This window comes from Strigops habroptila, chromosome Z (assembly GCF_004027225.2).
Source record: "Strigops habroptila isolate Jane chromosome Z, bStrHab1.2.pri, whole genome shotgun sequence".
In the NCBI taxonomy this organism is placed as follows: domain Eukaryota; kingdom Metazoa; phylum Chordata; class Aves; order Psittaciformes; family Psittacidae; genus Strigops; species Strigops habroptila.
The window spans coordinates 91,293,278-91,309,517 of NC_044302.2; the positions used below are offsets into that span (position 1 = coordinate 91,293,278).

The window sequence follows — 16,240 nt, forward strand, 5'->3', positions numbered from 1 at the left end:
GACGCCAGTATTTGACACCAGGTATCTCTGCATGCCTGAAAAAGCACTAAGGGACAGACATTTAGCGGTAAGAATGAAACAAAACTGCTGATACATGAGCCAATAAAGCTTAGAAATGCAAATTCATCAAACTCAAAGGATGAGATCTGCATGGAGGCCAAAAGCCATGCAATGTTCAGCATACTCCAGGAAGCTGATTTGGGCTGATTCATACAACTAAGGGAGAGCCAGAAGCACAGCACGCACTGAACCCACACAGCATAGATTCAAGAAAATATAACAGCTGACGATCTAAGCGCCAGAAACTTCTCAATATGAGGTACAGTTGCAAACACAAGCTAGGATGTTATACAGCAGTCAACAAAACAATTCTGTGGATCCTCTTAGGAGAGTTACCTGTTGTCCACAGGGTGATAAGCAGAGAGCCAACCACCCCTTGAGTGGAGAGGCAATAGCTGTAGGTACTAAAGGAAAAGTTCTGCCCTTTCCGTGGGGCACAGAGACCGGCTCAAAGCAAGGAGCAGCCTGCAGCTAGCTAAAAAGGCAAAGGAACTGCAGCAGACAGCTTCCAGCATCCACGGTCTTGCTTAATCTCATAGTGGTACTTTTTACCTTAATTGCTGTAAATGTACAAACCAGATAGATAGAGAAGGAATGAAGTAATACAGCTGAGGAAAAATGAGAAAACACTTGGTTTAAACACGATTCATAAAGAGGATGACTGGGAAGATAAATAGCTTGTACTCTGCTAACACGGTGCCTGCGCACATTATATACACCCCACAGAGCACCGAAGGGAGGAGATCACTCCAAGCATTCATGTTTTCCTCTTTGTACAAGGAATAGGCACTGAACAGACTCTTAACAAATACACAATTCCTCAATAACCATAACATGCTAAACTGAATCTCAGCGCCTCAGCGGGAACAACTGGCTACATGAAGACAAGGCATGCACACACAGGCATTTCAGAAAGAGAGGCTGGTTACAAGGGACAACATGTACAACCTGGAGTTCTCCTCTACCTCCTTCTGTGTAGAAAAAAAAAAGAGAAGAAGGAGAGGAAAAAAGTTAATAGACCAGATTTCTGCCATGAGCTCTGTAAAATGATTTCAGAAAGTGGGGTAAACATATGCCTGAAGTTGATACAACATTAGTGCAGCTGAGAGTTTTCCCATGTGCTTCCTGGGACATAGACCAGTTAACTAATCTCTACCAATTAATCTCAAGTTAAACTAATAAAATTTCATCCATAACTGCACATGCATTTAGAATATATACTTTTGAAAGATGATTTTTAGAGTCACAGTTCCTGTTCTAGAAACTCAAGAATTTTAAGTAATCTTCGTACGGAATTGGAGCTGCTCTTTACCATACTGTAAAGAGAACCTGTCTTTATTACAGAGTGAAGCAGATTTTTTCCCCTCTTCCCTCCCAGACTGCATCCACTGCCTGCATCTTAAGCATCCTCCCTCCTTCCCTCCTCGCCCCCTGTACATTTTGCCCATTACAAGGAAACTGGTAGCTCCCACAGAACACATTTTGCTTTTCCAGCTACCAGAATGCAGAGAGATACTTTCTGGTTTTATAAATCTAGGCAATTCTCCTCTGAGAAAAATAAAAAAAATAAAAAAATAAAAAAAAAAAGATCCAAAAGCCTCCTACACTAAATCTCATGTTTATGGATAGGCAATTTCAAGGCTAGTAAAGTTATATGAGAGTCATACTCAAAACTTCCGGTACAGGCGTGATATTTTTTAAGTCTTCCAATCAGATAATTCTGTATCTGCATAGAAGAATCATACTACTCATTTGCATATGAAAGATGGAGGGGAAGGAATATCTTCATGGCAACAAGGGCCACTCAAATTGGTTTAAAAGCTAAAATAGTTTTTGAAGTTACTGTCTGTATGGGTGTAATTAGACACATGCAATCACTAAGACGGGAAAATAGAGCAGCTATTTTGACTCAATCACTAAGGAGAAGTCAAATCACTTCAGCAAATGAAGTGCTGGATTGTAGCTAAAATAAACCCCCTACTTTCCAACTTAAGACATGCCTGCGTGGATGCTCATCAGGGAGGAAAGCCTCCGGACTGCCCTGCGGGCTTCTCCTTCATGAGCTAATGGGGGAGAAAAACGCAAGTGGCGGGACGCTGTGATGCTCTGCGGAACAGCCGGTGCTGCGGGAGTGCCATGATTTGACAGTCAGCTCCGCACAGACCTGCCAACCTGGAGAAGCTGAGGAAACTTGGGGCCCATCCCAGACTCTGATTGGAACATGCTTTTTTGAGCATTGTCATGTCTGTCTGTTCCCCTCTGAAGTCATCTTCCATACCATCCTCCTGCCCATCCCATTCTGTTAAGCAAAACCTTCTCGCCTAGGCAGACCCACTTCCACTGCAAGCCCTCTGGTTTTGTCCTTCTTTTCACCCCAAACCCTTCAAACCCAATCTCTCCTGAGTTTGTCCCTGGGGTTGTTTCAGCTTGTCCCAGGTGGATACAGACTTCCCTCATTCCTGTGTTTGTAACTCCTTTGTATTTGAACCAGATTCCTTCACGATGTCTCCTGTGAAGTCTCACAGAGCAGGAGATGCAGAAGACCTGGACTTGTGTCCCCTTCTCAGGTCTGCCATGGCTCTCAGTGATGCCAAGCAGGGAAAGCCCTGCTTTAGCCCCCGGCTGGAAAACATTGAGGACAGATGGAGTCTCTGGCAGCACAAAAGCTCAACTGTAGCAAGCTACCGGTGAGCATATGCAAACTACACATTTTTCAAAAGCTTATTCAATTGGCTCATTTGGGGTTGATCTTCCACAGAAAAAATCCTTGATACAGACTATCACTGCCAAATTTTAAGGCCTAAGGGTACTAGAGCTTCTGAAATATAGGTCAAAATTATTTTTATAGAAACACAAAGCAACAAATCTTGTATTAGACTAATTTTTCAAAGAAAAAAAAAAAAGAAGAGGCTTATTTTGGCATAAATTCCATACATATCTTTGATTTCTGAGCCCCTTCATTTTAAAGCTGTTAGGGACAGTTTCAGGCCAAATATAAAGTTTGGGAAAGCTCCGAGCAACTGCAGACAAAGATGTAAAATCCTCTGATTATCTCTCATTACAGCAGGTGTGCTCACAGCACCATCAGTGGTGACAAATTTGGTTATAGCCCAATTGCAGAATTCTTTCACCATTCCACTTTTGAGTAGTCAAATAACATCTACAAAACTCTCTGCCATTTCAGGGCTTCTTTTAAACATACACAAAATCAAACTGTGTTCATCATCACTTATGTTGGGGGTTTTCTTCCTCTTTTTCTTAAGATTAAAACTTTAAGAGCTTGCTTAGATTTTCAGCAGATTTTTTTTTTTTTCTCTTTGGACTTCAAATTAAACACAACAATTATTAATATGCATCTGCCAAGTTCTTAATTGTTCCGATAATTTGCATCTGTGTACAGCTATAAATAATTTAAACCTTTATGACAGTGCATCATATTTCTGATTCACCAAAATACACAGATTTACCAACACCTTCAAAGTTATCATCCATTCCTTTGCTGCAGACTGCTGCCAAACACATTTAATAAAATACCTTGAACTGAACTTTCAAGCAGGCGTGAGTAACACAGTGGTTCAGGCTCAAAACCAAAAAGCCAGTAGGCAGAACTGGGTTTTCAGTGGACCTGACCCAGGAGCTTAACATCCTATTAACAACAAATTCATATTTTAAAGAAAGATATATACACTCATCTTCAGCTGAGAAAAAAAAAGCAAACCAGCAACCTTTCATTGGATTATGATCCTTTTCCCGAAGGAAGCATATAAAAGCTTGGCTCAAACTTATTTTGAGTACAGCAAAGCAGCACATAAAACTGTTGCTTCACTTTCTCAGAAATGCATGCCAAAACAAGCCTATTTCGAAACTGAATGAGTATTCAATTAATTTTGCCCTGCTCTACAGCCCTTGGCAATACTGTGATCCCCTGCTCTTGCTCTCACTACAGCTAAGCAGTTATTTGCCTGCTGGATCCTCTTCCACTTGCTCCATCCTTCATTAGCACTGCTGCTTCGATTGTGTCCCTGGACGTCCACTCTGGACAAGCATGCTCTTCCCTTCCCAGCTCCTCTGCCTTGCTTTGATGGTCTGAGCTGCTCTGCTTCCTGACATCTCCTCCAGGGTTTTTTCCCCCAAGTTCTCCCCTTTCTCATCGCTTAACCAGTGTTTTCCACTGCCCTTGACTCCTTTAGACTCCTGTTGTCTCTCAGAGCACATTTCCTACATTGTGATTTCATCCTGTACTTACTGTTGTAACTTCAGTTGTCACATGTAATATATAGATACACCTTTACACTGGTGTCACACAAGCATCAACTCTTTGTCACATCACTACATGATATTCAGGAGAACTGAACCAGGGAGACTCAGCAATGCCAATCCACGCTGGAGCCAGCTCTAAGGTATCAAATCCAGCAGTGATCCTCCTCCTCCTCCTCAACTGTTCTGGCTACTTCTCGCCTTGTGAACATGCCTGTATTGCTCAAACTCTGCTGAGATGAGCAGCCTCCTCTCACATTCAGAAATAGGTTATTTCAATGTTTTTGCTGCACTGTGGCAAATGCTAATCCACTGTCTGTTCCCTCGGGTCCTAAATTTAGGACTTATGTCCAGGACTTCAGCACTATGCAAACACTGCCTGAAAAAATGGAAAGAATTAACAGAAAGTAAAAATAGCTTTCTGATTTTTCTTTTTTTTAAGCAATGTACTATCCATGCTTTAGTAATCTAAACATTCCCTTGAAACTCAAAAATACATATGCCTGTGCCAAGCCTGCTAACAACTCCTGGTGTTTCCCTCATTAAAAACCTATTGTTTGAATCAACTCTGTACTAAGGACCTCATACAAAGTAAGAAAGCAAAAAGCAGATTACAAGCTTTATGATCTCCATAACTGAGAAGGTCACTGGTGCAGAAGTCAAATATAGATTGACAGATTGTTTCTTCACATCAAAAGCACAGTTGCTGGAAAAGACACTTGGAATGAGACAACTCTTCCAGAGAGAAAAAGAGCACTCTGATTATTCTGACTAGCTTTCATGATTGCAGGGAGAAAAGTGAACAAAGTATTTGATACAAGGAGGTTCACAATAACGATGGAAAGATTTCAATCTGTAGTTCCAATATCTTCCACTCTTAAAACAAAGCCTTTTCCCTTAACTGTGCAGTGATTTGGAGATGATACCAAGGAAGTCTGGAGAGGGGGAGGGCAGACGGACCTACATTTCAAGGTTAGGTTTCATTTTACCAAATCAAGGCCTATCAAACATGGTTCATCAAAACATGTCAGTCGTTTCTATCTCCCACATCCTCATGAACGGGTTAACCAGCACTGTTCCACAGCTGGATCAACCCACATCTCCTGTGGTCAAACACTTCATTACCTGTGCTGGCAGTAAGGGATGTAGCTCCACAGAAATGGAAAATTTCTCATCTCATGGACAAGTTACGGAAACAATACCAAAACACGTGTCAACTTCTTTATTTTTGTTTTTAAAGGTCTTTACTAGGTTAACATCTAGCAGTGATTAAACACTGAGAACTCCCACTTCGTGATGGAGCCACTTGAAGCCTGGATCCACTCAGCTCTCAAAACTGCAAGTCTGGCTACTTATAGCTCAAAGGCACACTTTGTTATCACATGTCTTAACTATTATATTTAACAAGAAACCAAGTCACGAATTATGACGAAAAACCTTAACACCTGCTATTTTGAAGATGCACTGCAAATCTCCCTCTCTCCCTCAAAGAAAGAAAAGAGGTGAAGCTTGCTAACTTGCATTTCAGTGTGTTACACAATAAATTTTAGGGGGGGGAGGGGTTGGTCAGTACTGCTGCACAGCATGTGTCTTGTCTTCATAACTATAACCTCACAACTTCTGATAAACTCTCCAAGAGTGGGGATCTGGCTACTGGCTGCACAAATACCACATTTTAACAACTCCTTAAAAGCACTTTTTTGGTTTACCTGAATTTGTATCCTCAGTGGAAATCCAGTTTCCTTCCTGTGCTAATTCTTTTAAGAGTCTCCTACGCATCTGCCTCTTTTCCCTCAGCACATTTTTGAAATTGTTGATGCATTTGTTCAGGTAGATGGTCTCCGCGCACACCTTGTCGAGGCTCATGGGTCTGCACTCCTTTGCTGGCTCAGGTAGAGAGTTCACATCTCCCCCCAGCTCCTCAGGAGGTAAGCACTGCCCAGCCGGCATTTCACACTCAGAAGATGGCATCGCACTGGAAACAGGAGGCTCATGTGGAACAGACGAAAGGCTGGATGGAACAAACTGCATCTGACCAGATGCTTCACTGTTGGCAGTTGTGTTCGCCTGGCTCTCGGAGGACTGACTCGGAGGGGTTTCAGCAAAGTTGTCAGAGCTTCCACACATACCTGAACTGGTCAGCATCAGTGTATTGTCATCATCCATCTGTAAGCCACTATCATCTTCCAGAAGGGCTTCAGAATCACTTGTGTCCAGTTTGTGAAACACCACCTGCAGAGCAGACCTGAAGTGATGAATAGCTTTCCCAAGCTTATTAGTGTAAAACTTCATGTCTACAAGATCAATGTTATCCCGGGAGTGGTCAAGGAAATACTGGGAATTTTCCAGGACATCCCTAAAGACCTGATCAGTCGGGTCTTGATCATTCAGGTCCATTTGGATCATATCTTTCAAACTGTCACTACTATCAGCCATTTCATCTGTTGTATGATCATAGCTAATGGTTGTTACCCCACTAGAAACATCTTCTCTTTGAATATCAACTTTCTCCACACTGGTGAGTTTGCATGGGGTATCACCATCTATTTCAATTTCTTCTGTAGTTATCTCTTCATCTTTATCTAGAAGGGAAGAACAATTCTCGGTGATACTTTCAGTGTCAAGCTTGTGCTCACTGCCATTGCTTGAAGCAGATATCTGGCTTGCATGGCCTGAAGAGTCAGATGAGGAGCAGTAATTTCCATCACTTGATTTGGTCAAACTGCTCACCTGCGGGTTTTGCAGAGATTCATGAAGGGCCTGGTGAACATCACTGTCATCTGAAGGCTGCTCACTGCAGCTAATTGGTTGTGCTTCCTTCTCACTTTCAGGTACCAAGTTGCTTCTCTTAGTCAAGGTTGACTTCTGCACAGCATCAAGTCTTTCCCCTACGCACTGTGTTTTCTTGCTCATGCTTTTATTCTTAACCTGGCCTGAGTCCGTTCGAAGGTGCCCACCTGCATCAGAATCCACTGAGCTGCGATGGTTCTTCTTGAAGCCAGACTGCGAAGAGACTGAATCTGGTTTGCGGCCCCTTTGGCCACTCTGCCGCTTTTGCTCTTCACTGGTAGCAACCCGGACCCCTGAGCTTTGCAGAAGGGCAGACTTCTGTAAAATAAAGTCTCTCTGTTCACAACTGACAAGTTTCACAACTGCTGGTCTTGGCGTTAGTGGCTTGCCTGTACCAATATCTGATCTATAAGCATCTTTTATATACTTACTGTACTGGATACCATTGAAACAGTGATATTCAGACAAGAAGTTACAGATAAGCTCTAGTGTGTTTTCACCATCTTTTTCTGGGATGCCATAAAAATACAATACTGGTTCTTCCTTCTGTACCTCCTTACTTGACTCCCGAGCATGTGTACCCTGGGTTTTGCCAGTGGAACCACTTTGCAGGCCTTCTATCTCACTCAAGACTGTGTCCACGCAGCTGGAGACTTCATCCACAGAGCCTTTTATCAAAGTGAGGTGCTCCCGGAGCTCTGCAATCTCTGTCTGGATACGACTTATTCCCTGGAGCTCTTTGACAATGTAATCAACCACGTCAGCCGAGCGATCTTTCGATTGCCGTCTACGACTCTTGTATGTGGTGGGGGTTTCCTGGAAAAAGTACTCCTGCCTTTCAGCTACCTCCCTCCAGCTCATGGTAACGCTCAGGGAAGAAACGTCCTGCCCCTCAGACACTCTGCCCCTTCTTTCAGAAGAGGTCTGCATCATACCATCAGAAGACTTTCCCTGCAAGTCCTTCTTGTTCTGTTGAACCGAGCATGGTATTTTCACATAGCCATCCCAGTTCAGTTCCACCTCGCCAACACACACTTCGCTCACTCCTTTGGAATCACGTCCTCCATCCTGACGAAAGTCCCCTCCAGCAGCGGAAAAATCAGTGCTCGCTGAGGTCCTTTTCATTCCACAAACAAACATGTCTGTTTCAATCTCCACCGGAGAGAGCTGGCAGTGATGAGCATGGTTTGGATTCTCATCTACCTGGCCTTGAAGAAATCTCTTCATTTTGTCCCACAGAAACAAGTGAAGTTTTTGCTTGCGGAATTGCTTCCTGACCCACAGTTTTACAACAGGTTTTCTGTGCCGAAGCACAATTTCATTTTCTTGCCTTTTCAATCTACTTCTAGCAAACATCAGCAGCCACTGCACCTGTGTTTCTCATAGTGCCACAAGCTGCACAAGCACACATCAATCACTTCCCAATGCACAACTTGCATCCAGTTTTTACTCTGTCACGAAGCAGCTAACAAAAGAGGGGAGAAAACATTACAGTTTGGTTCAGACAGAAATAGCCAAAGTCACTTAAGCAACAGAATGGAAAAAAAAAATCCAACAAAACAGCATACACATAAAAGCAGACAGAAAGAGGATGTGCTATTTAAAGTGTATAGACAACATCTTGGTTTTGGCCACCTCCCCAGATCAGGTCCTTTTTTGTCAAAATAAGCATTCCTCACTCCTTCTTATATCCAATAAAGTAAAATAAAATTGAAAAGAAAGAAAAAAAAAAAAAAAAAGAACAATCTAAGAACAATTATGTGACCATTCCCTTTTTCTACCAGGTTTGCAAATTACAAAGCTGAGCTAAGCTGAGCTCCTGGCAATTGAGCTCTGTGCAATTTAATTACCCCTCTGAATAGAGAATTCTAACCATTATAGTGGTTCTTCTATCCCTGCACATTTCCTTTCCTTTCAAGTCCATAGTCTTCATCCTTCCTTGCTTCAAACCAAGGCAGAAATCAAGCTTAACTTGGCACAGTACCAGCGATCCCACAAGAATTGCACAAAGTGATGTGAAGTAGCAGGAAAACTGGATGACAGATTTTAAGTGTAAAAACTTGCTATTTTAATATTTTTATCTTAATATTTTTCTACCAAATACTAAAAAAACACCACCAAAAAACCCAAAAAAAACCTCAAAGCCTACAAGCTCCTAAGCTAACCTGCAGTTAAATATGCCACACTCAGCATATGTACGAACAGGCTGAGCTGACAGCATGAAGATTCTGCACGTCACTTCTACTCCAACCCCCAAGATTCTGCAGTGGATCATCTTCCCAATTTAAATCGCCTCTGTAAAGAGCAACAACAACAAAAACCCCCTATGTTAACTACTTAAAACTTTCACAGCTCTTCACTGCCGTACTTACTAAGCAACAATCAGCCAGAGAGTAAGGGAGACAGATACCCATACAGAAGTCTTCCTGCAGCCAAGGTAGCTGGATGACAATGTCTTTGAGGATTCAATTTAGACCTTCTGCTGAAGCACATATTCTGACTCATATTCTTGCTTGATTTAAGACATATAGTAATTGTCCTTCATTTTTATGATTACCTTAGTTCTAAAACCTTTCAGCCTAACTTAAATTTTGCAGGCACATCCTGCTTTGCACAGGAAGGTTTTATGCCATGTAGAAAGGATCAGAGATGGGGGGGGGGTTAACCTTGTTTTTGCTTTAGCTGGTTTAAGGCTAATGTGTTGTGGTTCACACCAAGATTTTCTGGCTGTTCCATCTGCACCTTCTTTGGCTCTCCCAACACAGTCTTTGCAACCCTGAAGCCTTCTGCAAGGGGGGACACATGTTGTCCCAGTAGCATCCACTGGGAAATGCTGAACCAGGTGCTGAGCCCAAATATTTCATGCTCTCATGGTAACCAGAGGACAAACCACTACAATAGGTCTGTCTGCACTTGACTGAGGCCCAACAAACTAATTCCAAGCATTCTTACTGCCCAAGGGCCAGCTCCAGAGCTCACAGGAGCTTTCACCTAGTGCTTCTTTCAATGTCACAAAATCAATTTCAAAGCAGTAACTCAAAGTTTCTATACCTGTACCAATCTCAAACTGCTGCAGTGCAGAAACCCTCCCTAACACATCCTCCAGCTCCAGATGACAGCCATTCACACTACCAGCAGCGTTTCTCTGTTGGTGAGCGTTTTCATCCTGGTGAACATCTTGTTTTCATTTTTGCTGTTTCATTTTGGGGGTAGGGAACAAGAGAGTGGGTTTTGATCTGGAGGAAGCAACATTTGCAAATACCAATCTCTATAATCAGAGCTAATTAATATGCTATAACACAGGCTGCATCTGTGCTTCAGGTTTAAGCCTCATCATCCAGCATTTCAGCTGAACTTCCATGACAAAGGCAGTACATGCTTTTACGTAAGCTAAACAAATTTCCTGGTAGATTGATTGTCAGCTTCTTAAAGAAAATATATTTTAGTTTTATAGAATTCTATATAGAATATAGAAGAGATTGCCCAAAGAAGTGATAAATGCTCCATCCCTGGCAGTGTTCAAGGCCAGGTTGGACAGAGCCTTGGGTGACATGGTCTAGTATGAGGCATCCCTGCCCATGGCAGGGGGGTTGGAACTAGATGATCTTAAGGTCCTTTCCAACCCAAACCATTCTGTGATTCTATGAGTTTTCAGGCCATTAGACCATAAAGATTTGTTTTTCTTTTTGAAGTCTTTCTTATCTAACTATTCCCTCATGGAACAGTGTTGACTTAAGAAATACTTGCACAGGCTCTCCTCTTTCCCCACTTATACAGCTTACCTTCCAATTGAGTGGCTAACTGGTGTTTAACACCAAAAAACCACTTTTGCATCAATATCAAGAAGTGAACCCTCAGGGAGCAAGCACCTGAATTCAACAGCATCCAAGTTGTGACTCCCTGCGTGTGTTGCTGGGGGGGAGCACAGAGATGCTAATTTCAAATATTTTCCAGCATATTGAACCCCAAATGCTAGGAGAAAAGCCTACACCTGCTTGTGCAAGGATTCCTTCAGAAAGCTCAACATTCCATCACACTTCCTTTTGCACGCAGGTTTCAAGGCACCAGAGGGGCTTAATGATCAATTTAGTTTTAACAAAAAAGAAATCAGTTCCAGTGGGAGTTCACCCTCATTTTCTTTGTCTGCTGCAGCTCCCCAGCAGCAGTTTGTTAAGGAGAACACTTATTCCTGCTGAACACTTACTTGCAGCCGTTCCATAGCAGGCAGCTCAGTGCAAACACTACAATGCTGTCATTTTTAGTTATATATATAGTGTTTGTGGTATATACATATGTATGTATAGGTATATATAGATACATAGAAATACTTATTTCATTGGACGTTTTCAAAAAAACATCTTTGATTCCCAGTACCAGCAATACCTTTTCAGCTTGTCCCAAGAGCTTCCTCCCAGGAAACAAGGCCAGAGCAGAACATGAGGATGGCAGCTCAGAGGAAAGCCTTCTACCTCTCCTTACAGTGGGTGGCAGTGAACGGAAATATCCATTTCCACTAAAGAGCAAATCACTGCCCACTGACAAGAATGACAAGAAGCAAGAAGCACCTCTCCCACAGGATTCCTCCCTTCATTCCCCATCTTCTGCCACTCCAGAAACACACTCAGACCTGGGTATTCCCCCCTCCTCATCCTATGGGCTGGCCCCACAGTGCCTCTGCACCTCCTGCCAGGGTCCTTCGCTCCTCCTTTCCATCCAGGGTTGTGTGTGTGCTTCTGTCCCGTTCCACCACTCTAGACTAGGTGCTCTGCAGTCACTTGTCCCCTGTGAAGATCCCTTATTACTCTGATATTACGTGTTAGGGTCATACTTCTTTGTAGCATAGGTAGGAAAAATGACAATGAAAGTTCACGCAGGTTCAGCCAGGAAAAAAAAATAAATCTAATTTGGATGCAAAACACAGAATCACAGAACGGTTTGGGTTGGAAGGCACCTTAAAGCCCATCCAGTTCCAACCCCCTGCCACAGGCAGGGACACCTTCCACTAGACCAGGCTGCTCCAAGCCCCTGTGTCCAACCTGGCCTTGAACACTGCCAGGGATGGGGCAGCCACAGCTTCTCTGGGCACCCTGTGCCAGCGCCTCAGCACCCTCATAATGATGATTTTTTTCCTAATAACTAATTTAAATCTTCCCTCTTTCAGTTTAAGACCATTCTCCCTTGTCCTATCCTTACTTGCCCTGGTCAAAAGCCTCTCTCCAGACTTCTTGTAGAGTCCTTTAGGTACTGGACACTGCAGAATCCTTGCTGAAGTCTTTTTCTATTCCAGAATCAATCCAGGAGTCACATTGCATGTAACAAGAAATAAAGTCTTTAAAGTATTTGCATCCTGGTACCCTGCCAGATACTGCAAGCCCTCACTGACTACACAATCTTCATTCTGACTGCCTTTTTAGCAGGCATTTCTCTCCAGGAGAACTCCATGCTCGGTTCAGCACAGTTGTCTCTGGGTTGGCAGACTGAAGAGCAGCATGCACCACTTCTATATTCCCTAACTCCCCAAAAGGAAGGCAGGCTCAAGCTAAGCAGGAGGAAGACATTGCTGGCTTTACTTGGGGATGTTTGGGTTGGTTTGCTATTCCCAGAATGACAAATTAAGATTTTAAACAGGGGAAACAGGTGAACTATGACCAATAATGCACAGCTTATTACCTTGTCACCATGAACACTTCCAAAATATCCTTGTAATAAATGAGTAACAGTTACTTCTCCTCCTCACATATGATTTGCCCTGATAATAGGAGCAAAAGCATGGCATACCAGCACCAATGAGTGACAAAAAAACCCATGAGAAATCCGATGAAGGAATAAAATGCAATTATGAGATCTCTGTTTAGCTGGGGATCAGTCACACTTCACACTTAATAGCACCCTGGGGAAGATTAGGCTATCACCAGAGAGGCGAGAGCTGGCTGTCACCTCCTCTGAGCAGCATCTTCACTTCTGTGAGCCACTGGACAAGCGTGGTTCAAAACAAAGGCGGCACTGCGATGCCTTCAGCACTGCCTTGCGCAGCAGTGAGCTGGCTGCAGTCAAGTGGACAAACAGGGGGTGAGAGCAGCACCACTATGTCCATTAAACCTCTGCTGAGATGAGGTAGGTTTATCTTATAGAATCATAGTTTTATATAGGTTGGAAAAAATCTTCAAAATCATCTAGTCCAACCATTAACCCAACACTGTCAAGTCCACCATTAAATCTCTAAGTGCCATAACTCCATGTCTTCTAAATACCTCCAGGGATGGTGACTCCACCACTTCCCTGGGCAGCCTGTTGCAGTGCTTGACAACCCTTTTTACTGGCTGTCTGGTCTTCATACCATCAACAGAAATACTGAGACATCTGTACCCCACACCATCATGTTAGAAGATGCCGGTAACCCAGGGTAGACATGATGTTCAGAGTCACCAGCAAAGAAGTATAAAAATAATTAACTGTGATTAAAAAAAAAAAACATTTCACAGCAACCTCTCCAGCTATCGACTCCTGCCACCATGGCTCCCAGTGAAGTCTTTTAGATGAGATCTTATTTACAGTATCTTCCACACAAAGTGGTATTGCATTACCTGTACTAGCAGTTACGGAAAAGCAATAAAATGACTGATAAATGGTCTTGCTACTTTATAAAGAACCATTTAAACGTTAAGTATATCAATAACTAAAATGCAGGACATTCTGGGGGAAAAAAAAGGGTTTTGGCATTAACAAGAGACAGAAATCATGGCTAAGGCTGCCATAGCAACATCGCCCCAGCACTCTGCATGCTGAAACATCCACTCTTCCTGGGAATATTATAGCATTTTTAAGACATTAATTGCTCAAAGAATCCTAACAACAAGGCTTGACAGACATATGAAGGGTTACTGCTAGCTTTGCCAATTTCTGACTTCTGGAGGTAAGGATGCAATTTTCTAATTAGCATGATGAGATTTAATTTTGGGTTGGAACATACCTAAACATGACATCACTGCTTGCTTTTGAGAATGTGTCTGTTTTCAAACCTTCTACTGATAATTAACAAAAACTCTTACTTTTAAGTCCTGGTATGAGTGATGGGAACAAGAAGGTGATGAGCAGAGTGATCCTGGGCAGAGCAGAAGGATCAGAGAACAAAATGTGTTGTTGAAAAATGTATTCACCTCAGGATATTTTGACTAAAAGTAAGGTACAGAGAGACACATGGCACTTCACAGTGGCTTAAAGAGGAAATACATCTATACTATTGAAAATGCAGGAGTTAGTTACAAAATGATGAGAATTACTGAACAATGTGAGCAAAGAAACTATTACTACACAGTCCCTTGGTAACCCTTTCACAGTCCCTTTGCATCCAAGCCTCAGCCTAGGTTCTTGTTCAGGAATTACAGCACAAGCTGCAAAATCACATCCCAGCCCTGCCTGTAGAACTTTCTGAAATTTTAAGTACTTCCAACAATGTCTCCAGGTTTCAACTGTACCTACAGGTTTGTTTCAGTAAAGCTGAGCAAAAACTGCATTAGAACACTTCAACGCAGACATCAACGAGAGCCAGCCTTCACACTGGTCACATTTTAGGCAAAGAAACACTTGAAATCTTTCCAGAGCAGTTTGATAGATGTGACAAAAGGACAGGTTTGGCCAGCCAGTCACCCTCATGGTGGAAAACTGATGCAGGGAACACTGCATATTGGCTAAATGAAATAAACAGTCCTACACCTCCCACACTGCAGTTCTCACCTTTTACACAAGGCCATTAAACTGAGGCAAAAACTGCCTCTGAATAACATTTTGCTGCACCAGCAAGTTATTGGTGTAGCTACAAAGCGAAGAAACAGTAAAAATTACTAACTATGAGGGTAGAACACCCACTGAAGTGTTGCGAGAGCATTCACCAGCGTAGAAAATTCTGCTGCGAAACAGCGTGAAATTAAATTAATTTAATTAAAGAGTATCACTATGTAGTAGAGCAAGGAGATAGCACACCCTGCCTTAACTTAATCAGTATCCCATTCAAACATATGGGACACCACGAAAGTTGCTAAGTGTGTCTCAACTTTCTGTAAAATGAGACTAATACCGGTCATCCACCCAACATCACCTCTCTGAGCACAGATGGAGAGGGATTGAGATGTTTGGGTCTTTTAAGTCCAGATGTCTTGGGAGTGCCCAGACAGCGTCTCAGCACTAGGCAGCCCTGCCATTCTTTGAGACATGCTTATTCTCTCTGCAAGCCACATCTTTTTGTCAAGATAAAAGCAGCAGTGGCTAGCACAGTGATGCACCAGTTGCAGCAACAAACAAGGTCTGTCATTACCTGGTGCCCAAGAAAAGGTGCATCCAGAAACAGAAGGAGGTGTTGTACCTGAGTGCTGAGGGAGGCACAGGCTGGAAGCTGCTAAGTCTAAGGCACCTACCTAGATCTGAGACCATCCTGGGCTGAGAAAAAGGCAAAAAGGATAAATGACTTCTAAAAAAAAAGAAAGAAATCATAACTGCTTCCATCGTTCATATGTAAAGTCATTTCACTCCATCGCAGCAAACACAATACCTTAGCAGCAGCTATCAGCAGATTAGGAGCAGACTGAGAAGCAATTAAGTTCAGCAGCCCCCTTATTTCCAGAGCACAGGGGGTTTGTACACAGCTGTATCAATCAATTAATGTTTTTTCCCATGACAACCTAAAGCAGTAGTCGTTCCTTAAAACAGATTTTTCCCAAATCAGGATCCTAAGGACTAAGCAATATATTAAACAGATGAGCCAGGAGCAAGAACCAACTTTTTGTTTAAAGGAAACGGCACCAAGAACTGAAACGCAAGTACTGGAGCATGCTGACAAGTTGGCTTGCCTTCGGATCAGAAGTGTAGAAACGCCTGCTAGCCTTTGGAGAAAGATTTCTGATTGTTCAGCAACCCCTATCCAGAGAGAAGAAAGACAGCACTGCCAGTACAAACCCAGCACTTGTAGTTTCTATAAGATTTTAGTGCACCGTTATGAAAATGCTGAAGGATGCTAAGAGCTCTGCCTAGACAAACAGAACATGTTGTGCCTTTCCTCTACTTTGTAATCCTATTTACAATCCAGTGCTGAAGCAATAGTGTGAACTGCCTGAGTGCTACACTTTTTATAAGAACCTCC

The 16,240-nt window shown here is 42.7% G+C and overlaps 1 protein-coding gene across 11 annotated transcripts in view; it reads right to left on the reverse strand.

The window, feature by feature from the left end:
• UNC13B (unc-13 homolog B) overlaps positions 1 to 16,240 on the reverse strand; it is a 212,451-nt gene that overhangs the window by 93,998 nt on the left and 102,213 nt on the right. For 2 of the 11 annotated variants that reach the window (XM_030512432.1, XM_030512431.1), the window contains exons 1-2: positions 6,027 to 8,726; positions 1,009 to 1,031 (exon numbers count right to left, since the gene is read on the reverse strand). The exons of 6 other annotated variants lie outside the window; for them this stretch is intronic. In XM_030512432.1, coding sequence (XP_030368292.1) covers positions 1,009 to 1,031; positions 6,027 to 8,463 — 2,460 coding nt within the window. In that variant the 5' untranslated portion in view covers positions 8,464 to 8,726. Of the gene's footprint in view, positions 1 to 1,008; positions 1,032 to 6,026; positions 8,728 to 16,240 lie in introns of those variants that run through there. 3 more of the 11 variants (XM_030512435.1, XM_030512433.1, XM_030512434.1) reach the window with 2 other exon arrangements.